Here is a 25,488-nt window from a genome sequence, read left to right as displayed (position 1 = left end):
CAATCGAATGTCCTGACGGTCTGATTATCAGTGGTCATAATCAAAAGCACAAATATCAATATCTATCTATCTACATATGTCCAAATATTTATCCATAAAGTTGGCACTGCAAGAGGGTCTACTGGTAAGTTGCAAAAATAAATTTACCGCTCCCTTACCAAAAGAAAATGTATGTTTGGGGAAGATGAAGAACAGACTCCTGATGCTGAACCTGGCCCATGTGAAACTGGATCGATTTCATTGGACCGTTGCTGAACCTGTCCAATTTTTGCTGGTGGGGATATCATCAGGAGCGAACACAGTGGCGGCGATTGAGCTCGAGAGGAGGCCAGAAAACAAAGGGAAGCTCAACGTGGTACTATATTGCAAGTGCTAGTTGTATCTCATTTGCAATTCTTCATTCTGTTCCTCATGTGGACCTCATGTAAACAACAGTTGAAATGGTTGAAAAAAAGGACTTTACCTCTCTGGACATCTATGATGTACATGTGTAATGTGTTTGAGTTGTGGGGGTCATAGGTGAAACGATACTATGTGCATTGATGTTGCCAAATTCGAACAACCATTGTTCTGCCAGTGTGCCCGGCGCCGACGTGGCTTTTCGGACCGCATCAGCAGGTGATCCACAGGGTCGCGTCGTACTTGGGATTGAACCGATGAGCCCGCTTTGCTGGAGCGGCTTCAACCGTGTGAACAGCCTCGTCCTTCTGTGCTTCTGGTGCAGGTCCCCGCCTCCTCTTCTCCCCTTCTCCTGGCAGCAAGGTGGCGGCATCAATGGACAGCGTCTCGCTGCTTGTCCTCCTCTTCCTCACCCCCCACACAAGTGGTGGGCCCGACTCGCTGCCGACTTCCTTCATCAGGTCAGCTGCAGCATATATACATAACAGAGGATGTGATTTGCTTCTTTTCATTTAAATCTATTTTGTGCTGCAAATGAGGATTTCTTGTTTCTTTGGTAATAACAATGCATGCTGCAATAGAAACTAGTAAGTGGTAAATGGTAATCGCCGATGATTATCTCTCTGTTATAAATGATTACCAGTTAGGGTCTCCCTCCCCTGTTCGAGGCAGGAAACCAGAATCGACATAAGAAAAGCATGCACAAAAAGGAATGAACTCTACCTGGTTCCATTTTCAGAATCACCCGGGAAGTGCACCCTTTACTGTCATTATCTGAACCTATGATTATGTTAACTGGTTCCTGCATTTTCAAACACAAGTACGAACTCACGATCACACACTGAATATAATGCAAGCGCAACTTTTCAGTCTACTACAGAATCACATATGAAAAATTACAGTTGCAGCTGCAAGCATGTTCCAGTAAATTCATAGGTATGCTTTTTTCAGAACCGTAATTCAGTGGGTTGCTTTTTCAGCGGTGTGCATTTTTCAGAACTACTAGAACTCAGTGGTATGTTTTTGTCAGAAGGATATTGACCATGAACTGTAAGCAGTATTGCAACAGGTGTTTCCTTTAACTGTTGAAAGCATTCGCAGCCAAGCTAGCCAACAACATTAGTTTGCTCGAGGTATCCCATACCAATTTCATTACGGTACAAAGGGGCAAGGTATCACAGTTACCTTCTTAGTTGGCTCTTGAGAATTAACCTTTTGATTCAACACCTCTTTCTGTGTAGGTGCTACCCTGTAGCTTGTACCAACCATATGATTTGCTTTTACCTTGCCCTGTTCTACATTTGGCTTCAGAACTGATGGCCTTGTAGCATAAGTGGAACATGCAGGAAGGCTGGCATTAATAAGCAAGCTTTAAAAAAGGGCAGCCCCAGTGCATGTAGCTCCCGCTTGCGCAGGGTCTGGGGAAGGGTCCGACCACTTTGGGTCTATTGTACGCAGCCTTTCCCTACATTTCTGTAAGAGGCTGTTTCCAGGACTTGATAAGCAAGCTTTGTCAGAATCAAAAAATCTAACAAGGACATAATGAGCAAAACAGTGAAGACATAATGTATATGCAGAATCATATTTGTACCACAACTGAAAAGTCATGAATATAACCTTCCTGAAGAAAGAGAGACCGAGTGTTTTGGAGCAATACAATATGTACCATTTTAAGATTTGAATTGCCAGCCTTAAACCAGCTCTGTCATGAAAATAAGCATCTTACCACAGGATTATGCAGATATGAATGGTTATTTGAACCTTTTGGGAAAGTTTAACAGTCTTCGCACTTGTGTTCGAGGATTTCAAAACTTAGTTTTAGTTAGCACATTAAGAAACCTTTTTTAACACCCTTTCATGAAACTGTGACTTCAGTTCTCTAAATTACAGGGCATGCATGCTCTCCTCTGAATCCCCTTCTATGTGCAAAAACACCTAGGTTAAATCTGGCATCGTGAGATTCAGGTAAAGAAAATCTTGTGAGTAGAACTGAAATAACAGTGAGAAAACTCTCATGAGAAAAGGAGTTTTATCTGTGGCCACACCCATGGTTTTCGAGTCGATGAGTCATTCTGGGGTAGCGACTCGGAAAAAGTCGAGCCTGCAGTTGTGACTAGTCGCGACTCGAGTCATGAGTCGACACTAAGTTGAGTCGACATTTTTTTTGCGATTCATCTACTAATCGCAACTAGTCACACGACTCGAAATCCATGGCCACACCACATAGCTTTGTATCCCTATCAGAGCAGGATACTTCTAGGAATCTTTGTATAACATCTCTGTATATTTAGCTATCAACTGAACTATGTAAGAAATAGAGACTAGAATATTACGGTTTTGCTGCCGGTATTTGTTCCATATGGGGCCTTCCATTTGCTACTGTTATTTGGTCCTTCTGGGGAGTTCCACTTATCTCTGGTGTTAGATCCCTCTGGGTCGTTCCATCTGTTGCCGGTGTCTGTTTCAGCTGGGACCTTCCATTTCCTACTGGAGCCTGGTTGACGATATTGGGGCTTCCATTTTCCACTGTTGTTTGGTTCATCAGGGGTAGTCCATTTGCTACTGGTGTCTGGTTCATTGTAGGTCTTCCGTTTGCTACAGACGTTCCGTTCATCAGGGTCTCCCTCTCCTTTTTGAGGCAGGAAACTAGAAACGATATAAGAAAAGCATGCACAAAAAGGAATGAGCTCTACCTGGTTCCATGTTCAGAATCATCCGGGAAGTGCACGCTTTACTGCCATTATCCGAATTGATGATTATTTTAACTGGTTCCTGCACTTTCAAACACAAGTACAGAGCCACGATCACACACTGAATATAATGCAAGCGCAAGTTTTCAGTCTACTGCAGATGCACATACGAAAAGTTACAGCTGCAGCTTCAATCATGTTCCAGTAAATTCAATAATTCATAGGTATGCTTTTTCAGAACCGTAACTCAATGGTATGCTTTTTTCAGTGGTGTGCTTTTTTTCAGAACCAGAACTCAGTGGTATGCTTTTTCCAGAAGGACATTGGCCCTGAACTGTAAGCAGTATTGCAACAGGTGTTTCCTTTAACTGTTGAAAGCATGAAAATCGTATACAAACTAGCCAACAACATTAGTTTGCTCGAGGAATCCTATACCAATTTCATTATGATGGAAAGGGGCAAGGTATCACAGATTACCTTCTTAGTTGGCTCTTGGGGATTGACCTTTTGATTCAACTTCTCGTTCTGTGAAGGTGCTAGCCTGTAGCTTGTACCAACCATGTGAGCTGCTTTAACCATACCCTGTTCTACCTTTGGCTTCAGAACTGACACCCTTGTAGCATAAGTGGAACATGCAGGAAGGCTGACATTAATAAGCAAGCTTTGTCAGAATCCAAAAATCTAAGAAAACAGTGAAGACATAATGTATATGCAGAGTCATATTTGTAGTACAACTGAGAAGTCGTGAATATAATCTTCCTGAAGAGTGAAGAGAGAAAGAATGTTTTGAAGCAATACAATATGTGTCATTTCATGATTTGAATTGCCAGCATTAAACCAGCTCTGCTCTATCATGAAAATAAGAATCTTACCTCAGGATTATGCAAATATGAATGGTTATTTGAACCTTTTGAATAGTTAAACAGTCTTCGCACTTTTGTTTGAGGATTTCAAAATTTAGTCTTAGTTAGCACATCAAGAAACCTTTTTTTAACACCCTTTCATGAAAACTGTGACTTCAATTCTCTAAATTATAGGGCATACATGTTGTGCTCTGATGCCCCTTCTATGTGCAAAAACACCTAGGTTAAATCTGGCATCATGTGATTCAGGTAAAGAAAACCTTGCTGATAGAACTGAAATAACAGCGAGAAAACTATCATTACAAAAAGGGTTTTTCTCTGTGGCCACACCACATAGCTTTGTATCCCTATCAGAGCAGGATACTTCTAGGAATCTTTGTATAAAATCTCTGTATATTTAGCTAATAACTGAATTATGTGAAAAACTGAGACTAGAATATTACGGTTTTGTTGGTGTTATTTGTTCCATATGGGGACTTCCATCTGCTAATGGTATTCGGTCCTTCTGGGGCCTTCCATTTATCTCTGGCGTTAGATCCCTCTGGGGCATTGCATCTGTAACTGGTGTTTGTTTCAGCTGGGACCTTCCATTTCCTACTCGAGCCTGGTTGATGATCATGGGGCTTCCATTTGCCACTGGTGTTTGGTTCATCAGGGGTCGTCCATTTGCTACTGGTGTCTGGTTCATTGTAGGCCTTTCGTTTGCTACAGACATCTTGTTCATCAGGGGACTTCCTTTTGCTACTGGTGTCTGGTTCATTGTAGGCCTTCCGTTTGCTACAGACATCTTGTTCATCAGGGGACTTCCTTTTGCTACCACATGGTCCTTCAACCAAGACAGAAAAGACAGTGAGACAAGGATAAGAAAAGACTTATGGATTCAGCTCATCAAGTAATGAGTAAACATACTGGCAGCATTGGCATTACAGCAGGCTTAGTACTCAGAGACCTGATATCTCTAACAACCCCCTGCATGAATGAAGAGACACAAAGATCAGGCAGTTGTAGTGCAAAACTATCCACGTAGGTTTCTTCAGTACGAAAAGAGTGACATGCCACTTAATAGACAGGACTGTGAGCTTTTTGAGCCATCTCAAAGAGAAAGTAAATGCTATCACCTACTGAGAATGCTGAATGCTATGTGACATGAACATTATACAAGAAAATGATGTTATTTCAAGAATCTGGATACACGAAGAGATTTAGGAAAACTTGTATGTTTATATGGAACTGAACCCACACATATGGAGACAACAGAGAACTTGGGATACTGGTACATTAATTACTTATGTGCACATGCCAACCATCAGGATAATTCCTAAAGACAAAATGAATCCAAAAAAGATGTACCAAAGCTAGCGGTAGATTAGCAGCAGAAGAAGTACCTCCATGTCCTTTGTAAGAACCCTGAAGATGTCACCATGCAGCTCTTTTAAATCTGCTTGCACTTGTTTTGGGCAGACTGAAACGACCAAAGACATCTCATTCAATTTGCTGGTGCGAGAGTTGATTACATTCAGCTGATCAGAGTTGCTTTTCGTGTTGTTTTCAGCAAGTACTTTCAGATCATTTTGTCCTTTAATCTGCGATAACATGTTTGAATATATCAAACTTTGTTGTCTTTGCAAACAATGAAATGGTAGGAGAAAGAACTGAGACATCAACTTCTCTTACAATTTTCTGAAGTGTATCCTCTAGGAGATCGAACTTTTGCTGCACACCACCAGCTGCACATAACAGATAAATGCAATTCACTTATATGATGCATCAGTTGTCGAAGAAGAAGAAAAATCAAAGTGCAAAGTTTATGAGCAAAGCAGAAGCTGCTGCAATTCCTATTATGATCAACAGTACTGGTTTGCAAGGCTTACAGTCAAGCGACGCCTCCTTCATGGTTCGGTTTAACTGAATAACATCAGTTTGTACCGAGTCCAATACCATCCCCACCTTGTGTACTGAACCTGACAGCTGCTGAAACCTGCACTCAGCGTCCTCGTTAACCCGACCTGTTGAAATGCTACCATCATCAGGCAAACCAAACAAAACATACCCACAGCTTAGTGATGGTGAGGTCTAGACACAGAACGGCATCCGGTGCTCTTTCTACCATAAAAGCACAAGCCAGTGCAGTTTGCATGCCCAGACAATGAGATAAAACAGAGGTGACCAAAAAAAATGTTCCTGAAGTTGGTGAGAGACGTTAAATCAATCGGATGCATTACTTGGGGATTCAGAGCTTACATCTAGTGTCTGTAGGAGAGGGATTCCAGCGCAGGGTAGTGCTGCTGGGTATGATCACCGGTTGCTGCTGCTGGGGTTCTTCTTGTGCATGAGACGCTGAAGTGGGAGGAAATGGAGGCATCCTCTTCGACAAGTCGTCATGCAAGCCAAATCCCTGGCCACCAACGAGATGAAAAATGGAGGTCAAAATTGGGGAAGGCACAAGTGCTACACATATTTCGTAATTAGTAAGCTGTGAGTAGGAAGACAGGTGCTGTTAGTGAAACATTTAGCTGCAAGACAATGACCAGAAGCTGCATCATCTATAATAAGGAGGTCAGTCCAGCAGAAGCAAAGCACAAATAGTCAAATACAGATAAACCACCTGGGACCCAGACCTCATGTTTCAGTACATACATGTGTAACAAACAAAAATACCACAACATGAAGTCATTCATCATGCTTTTATAGATAACGCGGAAGTTATTCACGACGAACAGAAGCTGCATACAATGGACCGCTTCTATAATATAGGATGGTGCCAGTCCGGCAGAAGCTGCATGCCCTCATGTTTCAGTACACGCGCAACAAACAGAAAAGATACCAATGGCGCAATGCCGCCACAGCCATAGCGAGAACAGTAGACTGGTCGTTCGTTCGCAAAACGAAGGTTGGACAAGCAGATAATCTCTTGGATCTTGCACCAGTTTCAGTTTGGTACTATTCTGCAGTATATATAGTACTATAGATTCATTTCAATCAATCAATCAATCGTCCTGTGGATTCGAACTGTTGATTCCACGACGCATGAATCATCATCACCCAGACCCAGCCCCAGCCAATTTTTTCATCGGAAACGCTGCTGGAGTTTATCCGCTGAACCAATTCGGTGGCGCTGACGAACTGAACTGAACTGAACAAACAAACAAACAAACACACCGGATCCACGGACGAATTCAGTGGCAACAGCGGGGAGGAAGGGGGAGCGGTGCGGCTGCGCAGGAGACCTGGTGGCGCGCGGGCGTGGGACGGTGGAGGGTCTGGCCGACGAAGGCCTCCGCCTCCGAGAGCCGCGGCAGCTTCGGGCGCGGGAGCGAGAAGGCCTGCTGCTGCGACGGCGCCGCCTGGAGCGGATTCCCCGGCGGCGGACGCGGAGGAATCAGGGGGCGCGCCGTCCCTCCCGCCGCCGCTCCTGGTCCGAAATCGAACCACCGCACGTTTCAGCAGCAGCGGACGGGGATAAGGGGAGGGGATGGAGGGGGGCTGGTCTTACCGGGGCGGGGGGAGGGAGACGGCGCGGAGGTCGCACGCGCTGTTGATCCCGAGCTTCATCGGCTCCTCTTCCCTTCCCCGGCAAGGAGGCGGCGATGGCCGGCGAGGAGGAGCGGAGCACCGAAGGAAAATTAAAATTTGAACCACGACAGGGAGAGGGAGGTGTGTGCCTGTGTGGGCAGGAAGAGCAACTCTAGCACACCCGTATAAATCGCAAACCCACAAAATTCTGGCGAGTATATGGGTTCGGTCTCAATTTTCTAACCTGAACAAAGTCAGTATACTCGTCTGATCCGTAAATATTTTTAATGCGGCCCGCAACCCCCCCCCCCTCCCCCAAGCAGTATATCTACGGGTTCACGGGGCAGATACGGGTCGAAATCCTATCCCACTGCCGCCGCGTCTCGCCACAATTCCTCACTCCCTCGTCACATTTCTCGCCGCCAGTGAGCCCCCTTCTGCCTCCACCCGCCATGTGAGGCCACATGTGGAGCTTCGGTTGCAGCTCCAGTGGCAACTCCGGCGGGGACGACGACCTCGAGCGCGAGCGGCGTGTCCGCTCGGACGGCGCCAGGAAGCGCGCGGCGAGGAAGTGGATGAACAAGGGCCTCGAGACGCCGTCGAGCCTCCTCCTTCGCGAGATGGACGAGTACGACTGTCGGCACGGGCGTACGCCCTCCTCGGCCGCGTCCTCCGCCGCGAGCTCTTCCTCTTTCGGCGCGGGGCTTCTCCCCGTGAAGAGGGAATGGTCGGAGGAGCCGGAGGAGATCGAGGTCGTCGCCGTCAAGCAGGAGCCGGGGGAGATCGAACGCCGAGGGGTCGTCGGGCTCGAAGATTTCGTGGCCAATTTCGATGTGGTCACAGCCGCCATTGCCGAACGGAGCTTGCGTGAGGAGGCGGAGCGCGGGCGCCACGACGAGGAGTTCGAAGACCTCATCCTCAAGCAGACGGTCGCGGCCAACCTTGCCACGAAGGACAAGGATGACGAGTGGCGGCGCATCCGCGAGGAGCAGAGGGAGAAGTTCATCGATCTCGTCAGCTCCGACGAGGACTGAGCTCCTCCACCGCATCATCCTCGACCGCGAACTCATCCATTTTGGTATATCGACCTCGGTCTTGCCGCCGCGAGACCCCCCACCCCCTCTAGTAGTAGTAGTAGTAGTAGTATGTAGTATGTATGATAATGTAGTATGTGATGATGAACTATGAATGATCATGTAGTATGTGATGATGAACTATGAATGATTATGTAGTATGTGATGAACTAGTGTGGTTGCAATTTCTTCCGCGAAGCACTTTTTAAAATTATGTAGTTTCATATACGGGTTTTACTCTGCCTCGCACGATTTCGACCCGCAAAACAGTTCTTCGTCGAACTGTAAACGCCTTATGCGGGTCGTGGTTTTATGGGGTCTGCTATGGACACTCTAATAAGAGCCTTTGTTGCAATCAGTCCAAAACAAAAAATTTCTTTCTGAAACACAACCTATGTTGTTGCAGAGACAAATGCTTTTTCCCTTCTGAATTTTTTCCCCTTTGTGAAACACAACCTCTATTGGAGAGACAAAATCCCCTTCTGAAATTGAGCAGCTATAGGAAGGGCGCAAGGGGTTTGTTGTGGTACCTGATGAGTTGAGGAGGTTGCTGCCGTCGGGGACTTGCACCTCGACATCATCGTTATGGGGATGCAGAAGTCACATACCCTCGTCCTTGTCAGTCGCCGCTGCGGGGAATCCAGACCGTGCCTATGCTCTCCATCGTTGGTTGCTACCCCTACCTTCACCAACTCGTGCTTTTTAGAATGGATTTCACACGAAACAAAAAGGAAGGTGCAGGATACGACCGATATCACATTCATGTGCCATAGTTGGCAAAAACAAATATATCTATCAAGACTAGGGTGTCAGACCCATACATAGTCGATGTATCCTTGCACAGGCGGCGGCCGTCACTGCCTCGTGCCTGGTCTGATTAATTTGATATGATTTTTATATTATCTGGGTTGAACATGATTTAAAGATTTTGATTGATAGTTGAAGAAGCTCGCGGCGCCGCCTTTTACATCATCTGTTATGGCAAGAAAATTTCTGGCGCCCAAACCATTTTTGGCACCAAAATTCACATCATCTGACACCGGGGAATGCTCTAAAATTTATGAACACCATAACCCGATCTGCACCGCTCATTACACATCCAACGGCCCGCGACACCGCATCGTAGCACGATCGCATCTGGAGATCGGATACAAGCCACGGCGCCCGCGAAATGTCCAGCTCCGCCTCCCAAGGTTGACCGGCCTTCTCCCCTCTCCCTCGTCCCCTCCGTCGCCGGCCGGGGAGCGCCGCTGCCCCGCCATGCGGCCCTGCTCCCGCGTGCTCGCCGCGAGGCACCTCCTCCGCGGCTCCCGCTCCCAGCTCCCCGCGGCCGCCGCGGCGCTCCGGCGGCCCGGCGGGACCAACGGTCCGCCCGCGCCGACACCTCAACTCGGGGGCTTCCGACCAGGCTGCAGGGTCTCTCCGGGGACTGGGAGACGCTCCCCCTTGGGCCGCCCCCACTGCCTGCTCCCGGGCTCGGCCTTCCCGCCGCGGTGGGGCGCGTGGCCTCTCCGCGACCTGGTAACTTTGTGCGGTCTGCCTCATCCCAGTTTTTTTTCTTAACGCTGAGATGCACATATATTGGAGTCATAGATAAATATACAGTATCAATGTTTTACTGAAGCAAGTGAGAGTTTCCCAGTAAATCAGTAGCCGGGAATAGACTCATATATATATATATAGTGTCAGTGATTCACTGAGATGCATAGATAACAGATTCATGGATATATAAGTATCAATGTTTTACTGAAGCAAGTGATAATGTTTTACTGAAGCAATAGTAGGGTGATCCGCTAATGAATCGCAAGTGCTGGAGTTTGTGGGAGCTAGTGGTTGCGAAGGGATGTATCTAGAAACTTCAGTGTAGCCTTATTTCTGGCTGCATACAAAGGTTTCTCTGTTGAGAACCTAAGATAACCTGCAACCTGCACTCAACTTTTCCAGTGTGTTTCTGTGTGAAAATCAGTTCCTGGACTAATCTGTCAAAGCACAAAATGAAGGACAAGTGTGAAGCACATGGTAGTATTGCATTTTTCTCTCTACTTGTTCTGATTCTATGAACTGTAACCGCACTTACCCTGCCCTTTTTTTAGCTCCAACTGAAAATATGGTTACTCAAGTATCGTTTTGTGGTTGGTTCATGACATCAATGGTTAACAGAACGATAGAAAGAAGTTGATTCATCTGTTCTGTTTCTTTTCTTCATAGAAGGTACTATTTCTTTGCCAAATTATGGTTTTGTGATTCTTACTTGTTTTTTAGAGAGGGAATGCATTCTCCACTTCTGCCAGTGCTGTGACAGCTGGGAAACCGGCTGATGACAACGAGCATAAAGATGTCCCGAAGAAGGACATCGATGATCAGATAGCAGATATTCAGATCCTTCAAAACCTTTGGAAGTACTTGAGGCTGAACAATAGCCGCGATTTCAACATCAGGATTGTGTTGTCCTTGGGTCTCTTAGTCGGCGCAAAGGTACATGTTACTCGTGGAAATTGTTGCCTGTACAAATATTATTCGAGCTAAAATAATGCAATCCACTTTTGTTAGCAAATGCTTTTGTTTTCTGCTAAGTTATTAAGTACTAGCGATCTGTGATGTATTAACAACCCCAGTTGGGCTAACACTTTTCTGTAGAGTCTACCATTGACAATCATGCTGTAGGCTCAAAATTGATAATCTCCTTACCCCACTTTGTTGGAATGCAGTGCATTTGCATTACTCATAGTGTACTGATATTCTTGGCTTTTATACAAATGACCCTTTTGACCTATTCTGATGCAATGTGGTAAAATCAGATGCATCCTATTTGTTGGAGGCTTATTTCTTTGTAAAACAAAATAGGTAATTTCTTCTTGTTTAATTGCTCAACAAGGTCTCAGATAGAGATAGTCAACTATCATCATTCTTAAATCAAAGAAAAGAATATTTCCCTTGCAGTTATGATATATGCCATGATGAACTTAAAACATGGAAGCTGTTACATGAAGTTTTTTTTTTTTGAAACTGTCATCGCGTGGAAGGGCTCCCCATCTGAATTGATCTAATTTCACAAAAGATAATTGATCCAGGGTTACATGAAGCTTTCAACCTTATCACCTAACCTTTTCTATTTACAATGAACACCAGGTCATAAATGTTCAAGTGCCTTTCTTGTTTAAGCTTGCTATCGATTGGCTTGCAGCACTTGGCGGCGCTGAAGCCTCACTGGCAGGATTTACAGATGCTAATGCAACCCTGTTGGCTCTCTTTGCAAGCCCAGCAGCAGTTCTGATTGGATATGGTATTGCACGGTCAGGAGTATCAGCTTGTACAGGTAAATTTTGTTACAGAACTTGCTTATCAATGTTTTCTTATGCCTGAAAAGCCGCCGAAAGAAACTCAGCATTTTTTAGGTTCTCTCTTTCTGCTCTCCTGTCATAACATATACAACTATGTTTTATGCATTATGGCAAATATTTATGGTAAATTTTCTGTTTCCAGAATTGCGGAATGCTTTATTTTCGAAAGTTACCTGGAGAGCCATCCGTTCACTCTCCAGGATGGTAAATTTTGAACCTTTTCATTTCCATGGTATTACTTTTTAGTGAAGTTGTTTGATTACTGTAGCTATCCAGAATTTCAGATATTTCACACAGTATGGATATATCTTGAATGAAGTATATCTTATTTTCTTGCTATACATTTTCTCCTATGTGTCCTTATATTCATGAAGATGATAAAAGGTTACTATGAATGATATCTGTACATTCTTTTGCTCGAACCCGCACCTAAGTGCATGTCATTTTCATTAGCAAAAAAATGTCCAAATGGCGCAAGGTCTATCTAGCAATAAAAAAAACTGAAAGCAAGCAAAAGAACGCTAAAGGCCTAACTGAAACTAGAAAAGCTAGAAAAAGGAAAGAATCATTTGAAGATCTTGCACTTCACTGGAGCCCAACTATTTTTATCTGTACTTCTGTGAGGATCGAGTGTCATCTGTACATTTGTATCCATTTTCAGTTTTCGATGGACCTGTAGTCCTGCGCAGCTATTTTGATGTTTATCTTTAAGTACTCCCTCCGTCCGGAAATACTTGTCATCAAAATGGATAAAAGGAGATGTATCTAGATATATTTTAGTTCTAGATACATCCCTTTTTGTCCATTTTGATGACAAGTATTTTCGGACGGAGGGAGTATTACTTTAGTTTATTAACTTTTCGTATTGCAGGTGTTTTCTCACTTGCATGAGCTTGATCTTCGTTATCATCTAAGGTATCTGTGAATGCTCTGATTCATGCCATCATGTGTGCTTCAATGTTATCCTTAATTCATTGATTGTCCACACCATATTCCATGCGGCCAGTAAGGTGCCTCCCTGCTAGCTATTAATCGGCCCTAGGTCTAACTGCTGCTTGTGTAAATCATTGTGGAAACACGTTATAAGAATTCAACACTTGCAGTTATTATGTAGTTGCTGAGTTTTGATGTTTACGAGCTGGGGATTATTTGAATTTTTATGTTCCTTCGCCTTTTTATGTTTTTCAGCCGGCAAACTGGAGCTCTAAGTCGCATAATTGACAGAGGGAGCAACGCAATAAATTTCATTCTTACGGTGACAGTGTTCAATATTGTTCCCACAATACTAGAGGTACTCATAATTACTTCTCCAACGGTCACCATCCATCAGTTGTGCATATTGCCTGTGATATTGATGTTGCTTTTGGTAATTGATGTCACTTATTCTCGGAGCGTTTGCTTGAGCTTTGTCTGCATTGTGTTTTGTTTCGTATTTACAGATTGGTATGGTGTCAAGTATACTTGCCTACAAGTTCGGCTCCACTTTTGCTTGGATTACTTCAGTTTCAGTTGCTACTTATATTGTTTTCACTTTGGCTTTGACACAGGTGCGAACGCTGTACTCTGTCATCACAGCTGTAGTCTTAGGATATTCTTGCTTACATAAATGCTCAATCTAATATATCTAATGATCACTTTTGTATCATGTCTTACTCTTATTCCTCTCATCGCTTTCTGTTTCATTATTGCAGTGGCGGACCAAGTTTAGGACAGCCATGAATAAAGCTGATAATGCTTCTGGTGCGGTGGCAGTTGACTCCCTTCTGAATTACGAGGTCATCCCATGGTTATCCCATCCATTAATCTGGTGTCTGGTCTATTTCTCTAATCTTCAATATCTTAATTCAAGCATCTTCGTACCAATCTTTACTCTGATTGTCTACAGACTGTCAAATACTTCAACAATGAGCAATTTGAAGTTCAGAAGTATGACAAATATTTAAAGAGTGAGTACATGTGTCCATTCATTCTTGGGAGATGTCACTATAGAGCGGAAATGCACAGCTATTCACCTATTTGACCAACTGGCATTAAATATATGTTCACCTTTCTAACAAAACTACGGACACTGAAAAATTACAGTTTGATACATATGAAATTTCTGATGTCTATGTTTCACATCTGTGTATATTGAAACCTGGTAGTTAAAAACAAAAACTAAATAAGATTAATACTTAAGAAAGTGTCAAATAGAACATTAAGTTATGCTGTAACATTAGGTGAATCTTAAATGGGATTACCATTGCATACACCATAAGTTAGTTTTGGTTGATATTTTTTATCTATTAACTAGTGTTTTCTTTAACAATGTGCTCAGGATACGAGGATGCTGCACTGAAAGCCCAAAGTAGCCTTGCCTACTTGAACTTTGGGCAAAATGTTATATTTAGTTTGACATTATCCACAGCAATGGTTTTGAGTTCATATGGTATAATGAGTGGTGCTCTGACTGTCGGTGATTTGGTAATTCTTTATGTCAATCATTTGTGTTTTATATCTACTGTCGTTTCACTTCTGAGATCACTTTGACATACTGAGGTAGCAACCCATGCACACCAAAGTAGAAAGATATGTAACTGCGGTAAGGTAATGTTTTCCCAATATTACCTCAGGTTGTTAGAAGTGAAAAAGTGTAACTGGAAAATAAAAATCTTTAAAAATGACTTGATATGAAGCTTCAGTTCTTTTCGGTTTTCTGCTTTCCTTAGTCTTGCGGTTGCATTTGATTGATGTATTGAAATCTTGCCATACAGGTCATGGTTAATGGACTTCTATTCCAGCTCTCAGTGCCTCTGAACTTCCTTGGTAGTGTATATCGAGAATCTAGACAAAGCCTAATTGACATGAAGTCCATGTTTCAATTGCTTGAGGTAAAAGCTTTGTAGTCATAGACTCGTATTGCTTAGTGCCTAATGGCATGCAGTTTTAATTTATCTTTAAAACCATGGTCTCAAAGACCTTAGAACTATTCATTGCGTCTTTTCAGGAAAAACCTGGAATAAAGGATGAGCTTCATGCACAACCTTTGCAGTTCAAGGGAGGATGCATTGAATTCGAGAATGTCCATTTTGGGTAAGTTCTGTCCTCTGTTAGATTGTTTAGTGCCGCTAAGTGCTTATGCTATTTCCAAAAAGTAATACCACATAAGTAGCAAGTTTCAAAGCATCTCAACACTAAGGAGCTTATTTTGTTTTAACCATTGATAGTCAACACAATGGTACTCCCTCCGATCCAAATTAATCGACGCTTGTTTAGTACAACGTTAGTACAACTTTGTACTAAACCAGCGTCAATTAATATGGATCGGAGGGAGTAATATGACGCATACAAAAGATGTTTAATCAAGACAACCAAGGTTTTTTTCTCAAAAAAAAAGATAACAAGGTTTTAAACACAATATGTAAATATGACGCATGAGGTAGTATAGCTGTAATTAGAACGATCTTATTCTGTGCCATATTTATTTTATGGGTAGCTCAGAGATTTGATTTCTTCCAGGTATGTACCAGAAAGGCAGATTCTTAATGGGGCCACTTTCACTGTACCGGCAGGAAAAAGTGTGGCAATTGTTGGAACTAGTGGCAGCGGTAAAGCTAATCTTGTTTACTTAACTAATGTTAATGTCAATGCTATCAGCTATCTTATGTTTGTGTTACCAAATATAACATTCAAATTCATGGGCCTCGTTGCCTCACGGGTTTTGTGGTGCCGAGTAGAATTGTTAGCATATCATATTTGTAGACCTATAGGTCATTTGTGGTGGATATCATAAGCCACTTCTGAAAATAGAGATCAAAATGTGAATGTATGGAGGGCTTTCTTGGAATTTGAAGCTCATCTTGAAGTGCCCTTATACACACCTCTACGTAATTATACAAGAGTTGACACCCCACTGTTAGTTGCTACTATTAACATAATTTTTTTGTAGAGTTAATTGAATCGTCTGTTTTTGTAGTGCTTCTCTAGACGTGCAATGTGATGACATATCTCAGTTGTGATTAGCAAGAACTTTGATTTATTTTTTAGATCTTTAAATACACTAACTAGACATCTTAGTAGGGAAAGCATCAGCAATATCTTACTCCCTCCGTCCCATAATATAAGAGCGTTTTTGACACTAGTGTAGTGTCAAACGCTCTTATATTATGGGAAGGAGGAGTATATATAATACAAGATCTTCATATATATTTGGCCAATGCATGATTTTGTAACATGCTGTGTTGTCATGGCAAATGGGGAAAAAGTATGAAGGATACCATATTTTTCTGTAATGGATTTACAAACGTTTTATCCAAATATACTTATAGGGCTTATTTCATTTTCATATGATTATTCTGTAGCTTTGCTTCTGCATTTTATATGAGTCCAAATCTTGTCTACAGGATTTACAGCGCATAGTGTTTAATCTTTGCTTTAATGTGAACCATAAAAGAATTGTTACTTCTGGGTGAGTGACTGTGCATTAACTAGTCCTTTCTTCTACAGGAAAGTCAACCATACTTAGACTTCTCTTTAGATTTTTTGATTCAACTTCAGGATCTGTAAGAACACACGCATCAATCTCCCTTTTGATTTCCTACTCATGAATTGATGCCCCTGAAGGCTTCTCAAGTTTGTCATGTACTTTAAAGTTTCTGTTCTTGTGATACCTTTGTTCTCTCTTCCTGGCAGATACGAATAGACGGGCAAGATATTCGGGAAGTCACACTGGAGAGTCTTCGGAAGTCTCTTGGTGTTGTGCCACAGGATACGGTTAGCCACCTGATACTCTATTCTCTGTCAACGCTTTAATTTATCCTACTTCTGTTGTCCTCTTACAGAATCTACTAATTTGTACTGCAGTATCAAAATGCATTCCTATACGATTTACTTTTGAAATGGATTTTTTTTGCATCTTTTAAGTTCTGTTTTAGAAAGCCAAGTTTCCATGTAAAACCATCGTACAAAAGAATAGCTTTTGCGGCACATCAGCTTCCGCAGTCCCCACCACATCTGCTTCTGTTGAAGCCACAACCCACAGACAGGGCCTAAGAACTTCTGCTAGCTATCATTGTTGTATAATGCATATATCCTCATTATCTATTTGGAACCAAATATGAATCCTTTTTTTTTATTGAAATACAAATTGAAGTATCACTACATGTGGGATAGGGAATCTATTTAACACATGCGGAGGGCCAATGGACAATTTAGAACTGAGCCATGGTCCAGTAGTAACTGGTAAGGACTTGCTGGTGTGTTCTTGCCTACTAGGGTCCTACTCCTTTCAATAGCGAATTATGGTATCTCATGGTTATTTCGACCTAAATTAGAACTGCATCGGGCTCATCCCTTGTTGGATATCGACAGGGCTTCAGCATTGTTGGACTAGTTTAAAAGGTTCCAATAGATAATTGAAAAGATATGGTGCTGCTGTATGCAAACTTTGTTCAGCGTCATAAAATCTTGGGATAGACTGGATTTGTTTTTTCTTTTGGGAATCAGGTCAATCCATTTTGTGTCCAGACTTACACCATTAATACCATTACAGGTACTTTTCAATGACACAATTAAGCATAATATACAATATGGGCTGTTATCAGCGAATGATGAAGAGGTAAAATGTTCTTTCAATCAATATGGGAGTGTTATAGCATGGTCTAATTTTTTTTTGTGAAGCTAATGTATTCTTTTCCAATTTTTCATACAGGTTTACGATGCTGCTCGGCGTGCCTCTATCCATGATACAATTATGAACTTTCCTGACAAGTATGACACGGTTGTGGGAGAGCGTGGATTGAAGGTAAGACATGGCCTCATTTTGTGCAGAATCACGAAATGTCGTAACCTTTTGTTCTATGACAACAGCTCAGCATATCTCAAGAATTGTGGTTTGGCTGTTTTTGCAGTTAAGTGGTGGTGAGAAACAACGAGTCTCAATTGCTCGTGTATTCTTGAAGGAGCCTTCCATTCTGTGAGTTTCTCTCATACATTTTCTGTGGAATACGCACCTAAAGTGCACATCATTTTGTATTAGTACTTACAGCAAAAAACTAGAAGAAAAAAATGAGAACAAAAGAAACAAATGCGCTGTACAGCTAAACTACTCAAAAACCATCTGGTGGGCAAGCATGTTGTGGCTGTCACCTCAGCGCCTTTGCACCTGCGATCATCCAGAGTATTGCCTCCAGGAGTATCTTGTCCACCGGTGTCTGCACCTCTGGTTGCGCTGTCAAAGAAGTGGTCATTTCGAAGTCGCCAGATGCGCCACATCATTAGAGAGATTAGGCAACATGATCCCTTAACTTACCAACCCTGGCGCAATCTGCAGCATGGTCCAGCCGGGGCACCTGCTCATCGCCTGCCTGAGGCCATCTGAATTGTAGAGAGAACTGTCTGCCATCCTACACTCGTTCGAAGAAGTCGTCAGTGAGGATGTGTCATGTGTGACATGGCCTCGGCTGTCTGGTCGCACAGAGGGCAGGCAGGCGGTAGTTCTCTGCTCCAGTCTTTCTGCCATCCTACACCCATTCTCCATCGCTAACCACATGAACACGTTGCACTTGAGGGGAGCCCAGCCCTCAGACGGCACGCCACATAGGAGACTCGGCCGTACTTATCTACACATTGAAAGCACAGTCCATTCGCACACCGAAAATCTCGCAACTGATGACCGCGAGTGAAATCGTCAGCAGTTGAACGCTTCTGCCAATTGGAAGATGCAGGAGGGATAGTGCTGGGGGGGGGGGGGGGGGGGGGGGGGGGGGGGGGGGGGGGGCGTTGAGCTCATCCTCCTGAATGCGAGCTAAGGCGACTGCGCTAGTGACACTCGAGGGAGCTTGCAAATGAACAGAAGCGACGGCACCATAGAACTTGATGGTCGTGCTCCATCCGGTACAGGAGCTTGCATGGCGCTCAAGATCTGCCTTGTTTCTGCCAAAGCTTTGAAGGCGCCGTCGCAGCTCAACTTCAAATCAATCCAACCCGGCTAAGGATTTTGTGTTGCTCAACCGGAATCGAGCTGCACCTTTCGTGGTGGATGTTACGGATTGATCGCGAGATTTCATGAGTGCAGACGGAGCAGATCCCGGCTCTTATACCAGTTTGTGAGGCCTTGTGAAGGAATCCTCACAACTAGGGCATCGCGGCTGTGTTTGTTGGATCGAAAGAAAAGGGGATGAGGATACAGAGTATGAGATGAGAGCTTCGGAGTTTCATTCTATCTCAGATGCTTATCAAACAACTTTGCCTCTGTTTAAAAAAACATGAGTTAGGCCCGCTAAAAGGGTTTGATGTTTGAACTAATTCCGGATACTTACCAAACAATTTTTTTAGTGCAAATAATGGGCTTAGGAATTTCCCTCACTGAATTAACTTTCTTACCTGATTCGTACCAGGTTATGTGATGAAGCTACAAGCGCACTGGATAGCACTACTGAATCATCGATTTTGAATTCTCTAATGTCTTTATCCGTCGATCGAACCTCAATATTTATTGCTCATCGACTCACAACTGCAATGCTATGCGACGAGGTATTCATATTTCTGCACATACATAGACAGTACAGCATACATATCTGAAATTTTTTTTTGTCTTGCTGCTATATTGACAATCAATATCTGAATACTAAGCCAGGTTTACAGTCATAAAAGTTGCTATTGCAACTGTTCATGAAATTGCTGTACTCACTATGGGCTAAACTCCTTTATACTTTGAATCCATTCACTTCCATATTTCCCATGTAAGTAATCTTTCAACTGATTTTCAGATCATCGTCTTCGAGAATGGAAGAGTAGTGGAACAAGGACCACATGATCTTCTTCTGTCGAAGCGCGGGCGTTATGCCGAACTTTGGTCCCAGCAGAATACAACTGAAGCCAGTTGATGCTTCTGCTTTTGGTACATAAGTTTGATAGACCCAATACGTTTTCCCTTTGCATGGGAAAACAATACACAGCCATACTTCAAAGGAAGCAGGTTTTTATTTATCTGCCTTGTAAATGGAGTTCTTGAGATTTCAGGTACAGGGGAAACAGAAATTTACAGTTGAGGGGGAAATCCTCCATTTCATAGAGCCGAGAGGCGAAATTTTCCTGTACAGATAACTAACAATACTGGCATATGTCCATATGTCGATGTAATATATTTTTACTACACAGAATAAGTAAATAATTTCCGCTGTTTTATGACGCTGGCTGGCAGGCAGATTAATGTAGTATTCACATATTCAGTTATTTCCAGTTAAATACCTGTCTGATCAACTGTGTGCCTCGTCTTAGTTTTTTACTGTCACGTTTTGTGTCACCCTGACTGCCTGTGTGTCTCTCGGGCCAGACATCAGGGACTGAAGAAATCTTGTTGGCCGAATGATCTGCACCGTTCCACAAGCGCCGTCCTTCGTCAATCGCCGGTGTGGCAATGCGGCGGCGGCATGGTGATAGGTAAATGCAAGCAATCTATGCATATTTGTTTTCCTAAATGATTTGATGTTGTGTCTTAAGCTCCATGAATATTGTATTGGTGCTTTGTGCAGCTCGCCACCAGATATCACTCAACACTGAAACCACACCACACAATAGTCTGAACACTGAATCACCTGTTGATCTTCAGGTTGTGCATTGCATTCATAGGGCACAGACATAAGCAGAAGAACGATATATCGTCCTGCTTTCTCTAGATTCCATCAATACATATATTTGTTAGCTTTTCTAGCCAAGAAATTCGTATAGACTACCATATTGCATGCACCCGCCACACACAAATTTCTGCTTTTATCGACCTATATTTGTTAGCTTTTCAATAAATATATTTGTTAACTTGAAAGGCAGCTTCCAAAGTTTAGCGGGTAAATGGTAGAAGGCTAATTGATAAATGTAGTTAAGTTTTCAATAAACATAGTCAAAGTTTACAAAGTTTGACTTTGGAAAAACTTATATGCACTATAATTTTGCAAGGAGTGACTATATACCCAGCTTAATTATTTGTTATTGATGGCCACTTCAGTACATCTTTGAGCAGGCTCTCAAGGTTGGCCAATGACCTGCCACCGGGTTGAGCGGTTGAGCGAGAAGCGACCTCCTTCCACTCCGCCGCCTTCCTCCTCATCCCCCTCCCTACTTCTCCTCCCATCACCTCCTTTATCCTTGCCTCGACCACCTCCCGGCGCACATCGTCACCAACCTCCATTCCGACGCCCCATTCCACACACGCGTAGCGGCTGTTGGTTTGCTGCTCGGCGAAGAAGGGCCAGCACAGCATCGGCACCCCAGCGCTGAGCCCCTCCATCATCGAGTTCCACCCACAGTGCGTCAGGAAGGCGCCCACCGCCTCGTGACGTATCACAGCCTCCTGCTCGCACCAGCTCGCCAGGAGGCACCTGCCCTTGGTGGCCTTGAGGAACTCGGGAGGCAGCACGGCGGCATCACCCTTCACCAGGTCGTTCCTCACGATCCACAGGAAGTCGTAGCCACAGTTGGCAAGCCCCCACGCGAACTCCACCAGCTCCTACTTGGACATGGTGGTCACGCTCCCGTAGTTGACGTACACCACGGACCGGGGCTCCCTGCCCTGGAGCCACTCGAGACATGACTGATCTTCTCTCCAGAGGCTGGAGCGTATGGCACCGAGCGTGCCGCTGCTATCGCCTTCCGAGACCAGCTGATCGGTGAGGGAATTAAGCGGGCCAATGGTGTAGACGGGCAGGGGAAGGATGGTGCGCATGGCGTCGAGTGCCGTCTGCTCGAGCTCGTCAAAGGTGTTGAGGATGATGGCGGTCGCGCGGTCCGACTGCTCGACCTCGTGCAGCAGGAAGTTGAACAGGATGTCTCTGCGGTCCGTCGTGCGGACGAAAGACGAGAAGTCCCGGAGGCGCATGTGCTTGCTCATGCCGCATGCCTGCGTCACCGGTGTGTCCAAGTACCCATTCTTCACTTGCTCCTCGTCTGCTCAGATCAATCAGACTGCCCAGCATCACACATATGCAATGCAACATATCTTCGGGAAATGGTTGCTGGTTGCTACAAAGTTGGGCATGGCGCCGGCCATACATACCTTTGAGAGGGGTCAGGCCCTCGTCTAGGAGGAACCAGAAGTTGCGGTAGCCCATGAAGCCGCAGGCGCTGGCAGTCCAGAACAGCGTGCAGGGCACCCCGAGCTCCGCGGCGGCGTCCACGCAGAAGCTCATAACGCCATCACCCACGACGCAGCTCACGGGCGGCGCCCCAACCACACCGTTGAGGTCGCGGAGCAGGTTCTTCAAGTGAGGGAGGCAGGTGGTCATGGTGTAGTAGCACAGGGACGGCGGGTCCTGTGTGGCGTCGGCATCGGCATCGGACGTGGGTATGCCGTCTGGGATGGTGGCGAAGCGGAAGCCCGGGAGGCCGGCCACGGCGCCGGGGCCGCGGGAGCGGACGAGGCGGCGCTGGTTGTACTCGGTGTTGACGAAGGTGATGTGGAAGCCCTTGCGGTGCAGGACCTTGGCCAGCTTCATCATCGGCGTGACGTGCCCCTGCGCCGGGAACGGCACGAGCACGGCGTGGGGCTTCTTCTGGTTCGTGGCCATGTCGTCGCCTCGAGAAATTTTGCGTTTTGTGGGAGTAAATGCGAAAGTTGGATGTTGCAGTGCTTGTATATATAGCACACGAGAGTAAGTGTCCAACTTGGCCTGAAATTGGACTCATACCGTTCAAAGTCACAACTGGTGGCGATACGTGTACGCATGTGCGGTTTTGAATTTTCTGAAACGGACATGCACGTTGCTTCACATCAGAAGACTAATCGTAGAAACGCCTATACAACTGGATAAGCACGTCCATTTTTGACTTCCTACGCAACTGGCATCCTAGTAGCTTCACTTGAACTCTTTTTTGAGGGTTTTATTTGGCGGAATCTTCACCCATTTTCTTTTCTTTTTTTGCGGAGAAGGGGATGCTTCACTTTAACTGTCTAACTGACCCAAAAAAAAACACCGTATTTGCACGGTACATGCAAGTTGGAGCATTGAAAATGTGTATTTTGCTACCTGTTCCAAAGTGACCATCCAGCGTAAGTTCTAGCACTCTTAGGTCTCCTTTGGTTTGTAGGAATGTCATAGGATTTCTACAGGATAGGATTTGTATAGCAAAATTTCCTTTGAGGCCCTTTGGTTTGTAGGAATGGATTCCTATTACTATATAGGATAGGAATCAATCCTTCGCATTTTGGAGGAAAAAAAACATTAGCTAAGACTCAATGAAAAAATTCCTATCCTATGCATCAAATGACATCTCTTTCTCTATAGGCATTGAGATGCATGTCATCTCACTTCCTATGATTTTCCTATTCATACAACATTTCTATCTTATGAACCAAAGGAGGCCTTAGTGTATTTACCTTAGAATCTATCTTGGGTCGGAGTTTCCGTCAACTTTTGTAGGAGTAATGCTACAAAAGCCAACCACACTTGGTTATTAAGGTCCTTTAAAAGATGAGTAAAGAGTAATGTCAAGCAGTTTAGGGAGGCTTATTGGAAAGTTTCCTATTTTGCTCTTTCCAAACATTTCACACTACATATATAATCATTTCGTTGCGTGAAGCCACGTCCCCGCCAAGGGCCAATAAAATTCATGAAGGTATGCAATGTCCCGAAGGAAATAGATACCCAAGTCCATACAATACCCCAAACCCGGATTTTAAAAATGATCAACTTGGCCACATTGAAAATGAAGTGATGACAAGTCTATTCTTGCAGATCTTATTCTCCCAGATTATGTGTTCACTCGGAAATTGGCAATAAGGGAACCAAGTGTGTTTAATCACTTCATCTTGTTACAGAATGTAATTTCGGGTCAATTTCATCTAACCAGTGAGTGATGTTCTTGTTTCAGAGTTGCACGGGGCTGACCAGCGGCCTCCCCGAGAAGAAGGCGTCGAGGTTGGCGATGACGACCTCAAGCACGCCGCCGATGGACTCTGTCGTGAGCACGGCCCTGTGGTCCGACAGCACGACGTTGTCCATGGCGAGCAGCTCCGGCGGCACGGCGGGCTCGTTCTGGTACACGTCCAGGCCGGCGCCGCCGATGACGCCCTCACGGAGGCACCTGACCAGCTCCGGCTCGTCCACCAGGCCGCCCCGGCCGACGTTGACCAGCACCCCGCCCTTCCCCAGCGCCTCCATCACGTCCCGGTTCACCATGTGCTTCGTCTCGTCCGTCAGCGCGCAGGAGAGCACCAGCACGTCGCTGCCGGCGGCGAGTTCACGCAGCGCCGGGACGAACGGGTACGGCGCCGACGGCTTGGGCGACCTTGAGTGGTAGGAGACCGCGCAGCCGAAGGCGGCGAGACGCCGGGCGACGCGCGAGCCGATGTTGCCCAGCCCCACGATCCCCACCCGCTTGCCGCTCACCTGCCATCGCCAAGACTCAAATCATGCTCTTCTTTATGGCCAAGAACAGAGTAGTCTATAGTACTGTAGAGCAGTAGGTACTAACCTTGGTCGTGAGAGGATAGTCGCCGTCGGCCGTCCACCTGCCGCTGCGGACGTACGTGTCGGCGGCGGCCACCCTCCGGAGCACGGCGACGAGAAGCCCAACGGCGTAGTCGGCCGAGTCGGCCGCGAACGCGGCGCCGGCGTTGGTCACGCTGAGCCCGCGGCTCCGGCACGCGTCGAGGTCCACGTGGTCGACGCCCACGGAGGTGCACGCCACGAGCTGGAGCGCCGGGAGCGCGCCCAGGTGCTGGGCCGTGACCAGCGGGAGGCCCCCGACCAACAGCACCCTCACCTCGGCCGCGGCCGGCGCGTCGGCGTCCGCGAGCAGCACGAACCGGTAGCGGCCGGCGAGCGCCGCGGCGAACTCCGGGAAGAGTGGCTGCGCCAGCATCACCAGCGGCCTCTCGTCGGCGGGCGGCGGCGCGGCCATGTCCCCTATTGGAAGAAGGGGATGGAATCCAGCAGCTGATGATTCGGAGACAATGGACGCGGTTGGTGGTCAGGGTGACTAGAAGCCAAGCCGTTGCTGCTGAATCTCCCGAGCCGGCTACAATTGTTTTTTGAACACGGCTATAAGGGAGGAGGCAAGAAAACCACCGCTGCTGCTCTGGCCAGAGCCAGGCTGAAGAAGAACGAGCTCTGGGGGTTGTACTCCCTGCAAAAGATGGGTGGCTTGATGAGCATGGAGGAGAGCCTGTTCCGTGGAGAGTTGATGTGGCCTCCTGTCTCATCTTAAAAATGTCCAGTAGCTGGTTTATGTTTTAGCGTGTTTTATTCAGACTGTTGCTTTATTGCCTAGGTTCGTCATTTATGTTTTGCTTTGCAAAAATGTTGCCGGAGAGATACTCAATCTCCTCCCGCGGTCTGTAATATGATGTACTCGGTGTGTTTCATTTTCTATGGAAATGGAACAGGGGCGGGACTGCCCTTTTCTTCTAAAAAAAAATTGTTTTTTGAACTTGGAAAATGACACCACCTGAGACCAGGAGGTGAACACCGTTGGAATGTCAGCCATATTTTGAGGCTCATGTCTGAATGCGACCCAATAAAAAATTACAACTCCCAATTTGGATTGTCCAGCGATTTTGACCGGGTTGAGTTGTGTTAGGGCATTTTTGTTCGAGAGACTTTCAATCTATTCATTTTCAATCATAACAGTATAA

The 25,488-nt window shown here is 45.2% G+C and overlaps 3 protein-coding genes across 3 annotated transcripts; 1 reads left to right on the top strand and 2 right to left on the bottom strand.

Annotated features, from left to right (window-relative positions):
- Positions 1-341: 341 nt before the first annotated feature.
- LOC125535110 (protein PAIR1-like) lies at positions 342-7,611 on the bottom strand. Its single transcript, XM_048698163.1, has 13 exons — positions 7,446-7,611; positions 6,194-6,347; positions 5,824-5,958; positions 5,627-5,679; positions 5,338-5,535; positions 4,862-4,921; positions 4,396-4,778; positions 3,567-3,732; positions 3,093-3,171; positions 2,733-2,994; positions 1,585-1,750; positions 1,123-1,201; positions 342-865 (listed from the first exon to the last, which is right to left on the bottom strand). Exons 2-13 carry the CDS (start codon positions 6,312-6,314, stop codon positions 612-614), a joined length of 1,956 nt encoding a protein of 651 aa, XP_048554120.1. The 5' UTR covers positions 6,315-6,347; positions 7,446-7,611; the 3' UTR covers positions 342-611.
- Positions 7,612-9,686: 2,075 nt separating this feature from the next.
- Positions 9,687-20,045, top strand: LOC125535108 (ABC transporter B family member 25, mitochondrial-like). The gene is made up of 20 exons (XM_048698161.1): positions 9,687-10,059; positions 10,801-11,013; positions 11,668-11,854; positions 12,022-12,083; positions 12,751-12,794; positions 13,068-13,170; positions 13,319-13,426; positions 13,571-13,654; positions 13,765-13,825; positions 14,197-14,342; positions 14,633-14,749; positions 14,866-14,951; positions 15,378-15,466; positions 16,365-16,420; positions 16,551-16,631; positions 17,410-17,475; positions 17,569-17,661; positions 17,768-17,832; positions 19,256-19,391; positions 19,628-20,045. Exons 1-20 carry the CDS (start codon positions 9,799-9,801, stop codon positions 19,742-19,744), a joined length of 2,175 nt encoding a protein of 724 aa, XP_048554118.1. The 5' UTR covers positions 9,687-9,798; the 3' UTR covers positions 19,745-20,045.
- Positions 20,046-20,705: 660 nt separating this feature from the next.
- Positions 20,706-25,255, bottom strand: LOC125535109 (glyoxylate/hydroxypyruvate reductase HPR3-like). Its single transcript, XM_048698162.1, has 3 exons — positions 24,327-25,255; positions 21,910-24,241; positions 20,706-21,800 (listed from the first exon to the last, which is right to left on the bottom strand). The coding sequence occupies exons 1-2, from the start codon at positions 24,753-24,755 to the stop codon at positions 23,720-23,722; spliced, it is 951 nt and encodes a 316-aa protein (XP_048554119.1). The 5' UTR covers positions 24,756-25,255; the 3' UTR covers positions 20,706-21,800; positions 21,910-23,719.
- Between the last annotated feature and the right edge of the window lie 233 nt (positions 25,256-25,488).

The sequence above is a fragment of the Triticum urartu genome, chromosome 2 (assembly GCF_003073215.2).
Source record: "Triticum urartu cultivar G1812 chromosome 2, Tu2.1, whole genome shotgun sequence".
NCBI classification, from domain to species: domain Eukaryota; kingdom Viridiplantae; phylum Streptophyta; class Magnoliopsida; order Poales; family Poaceae; genus Triticum; species Triticum urartu.
This window is presented reverse-complemented; position numbering and strand designations above follow the sequence as displayed.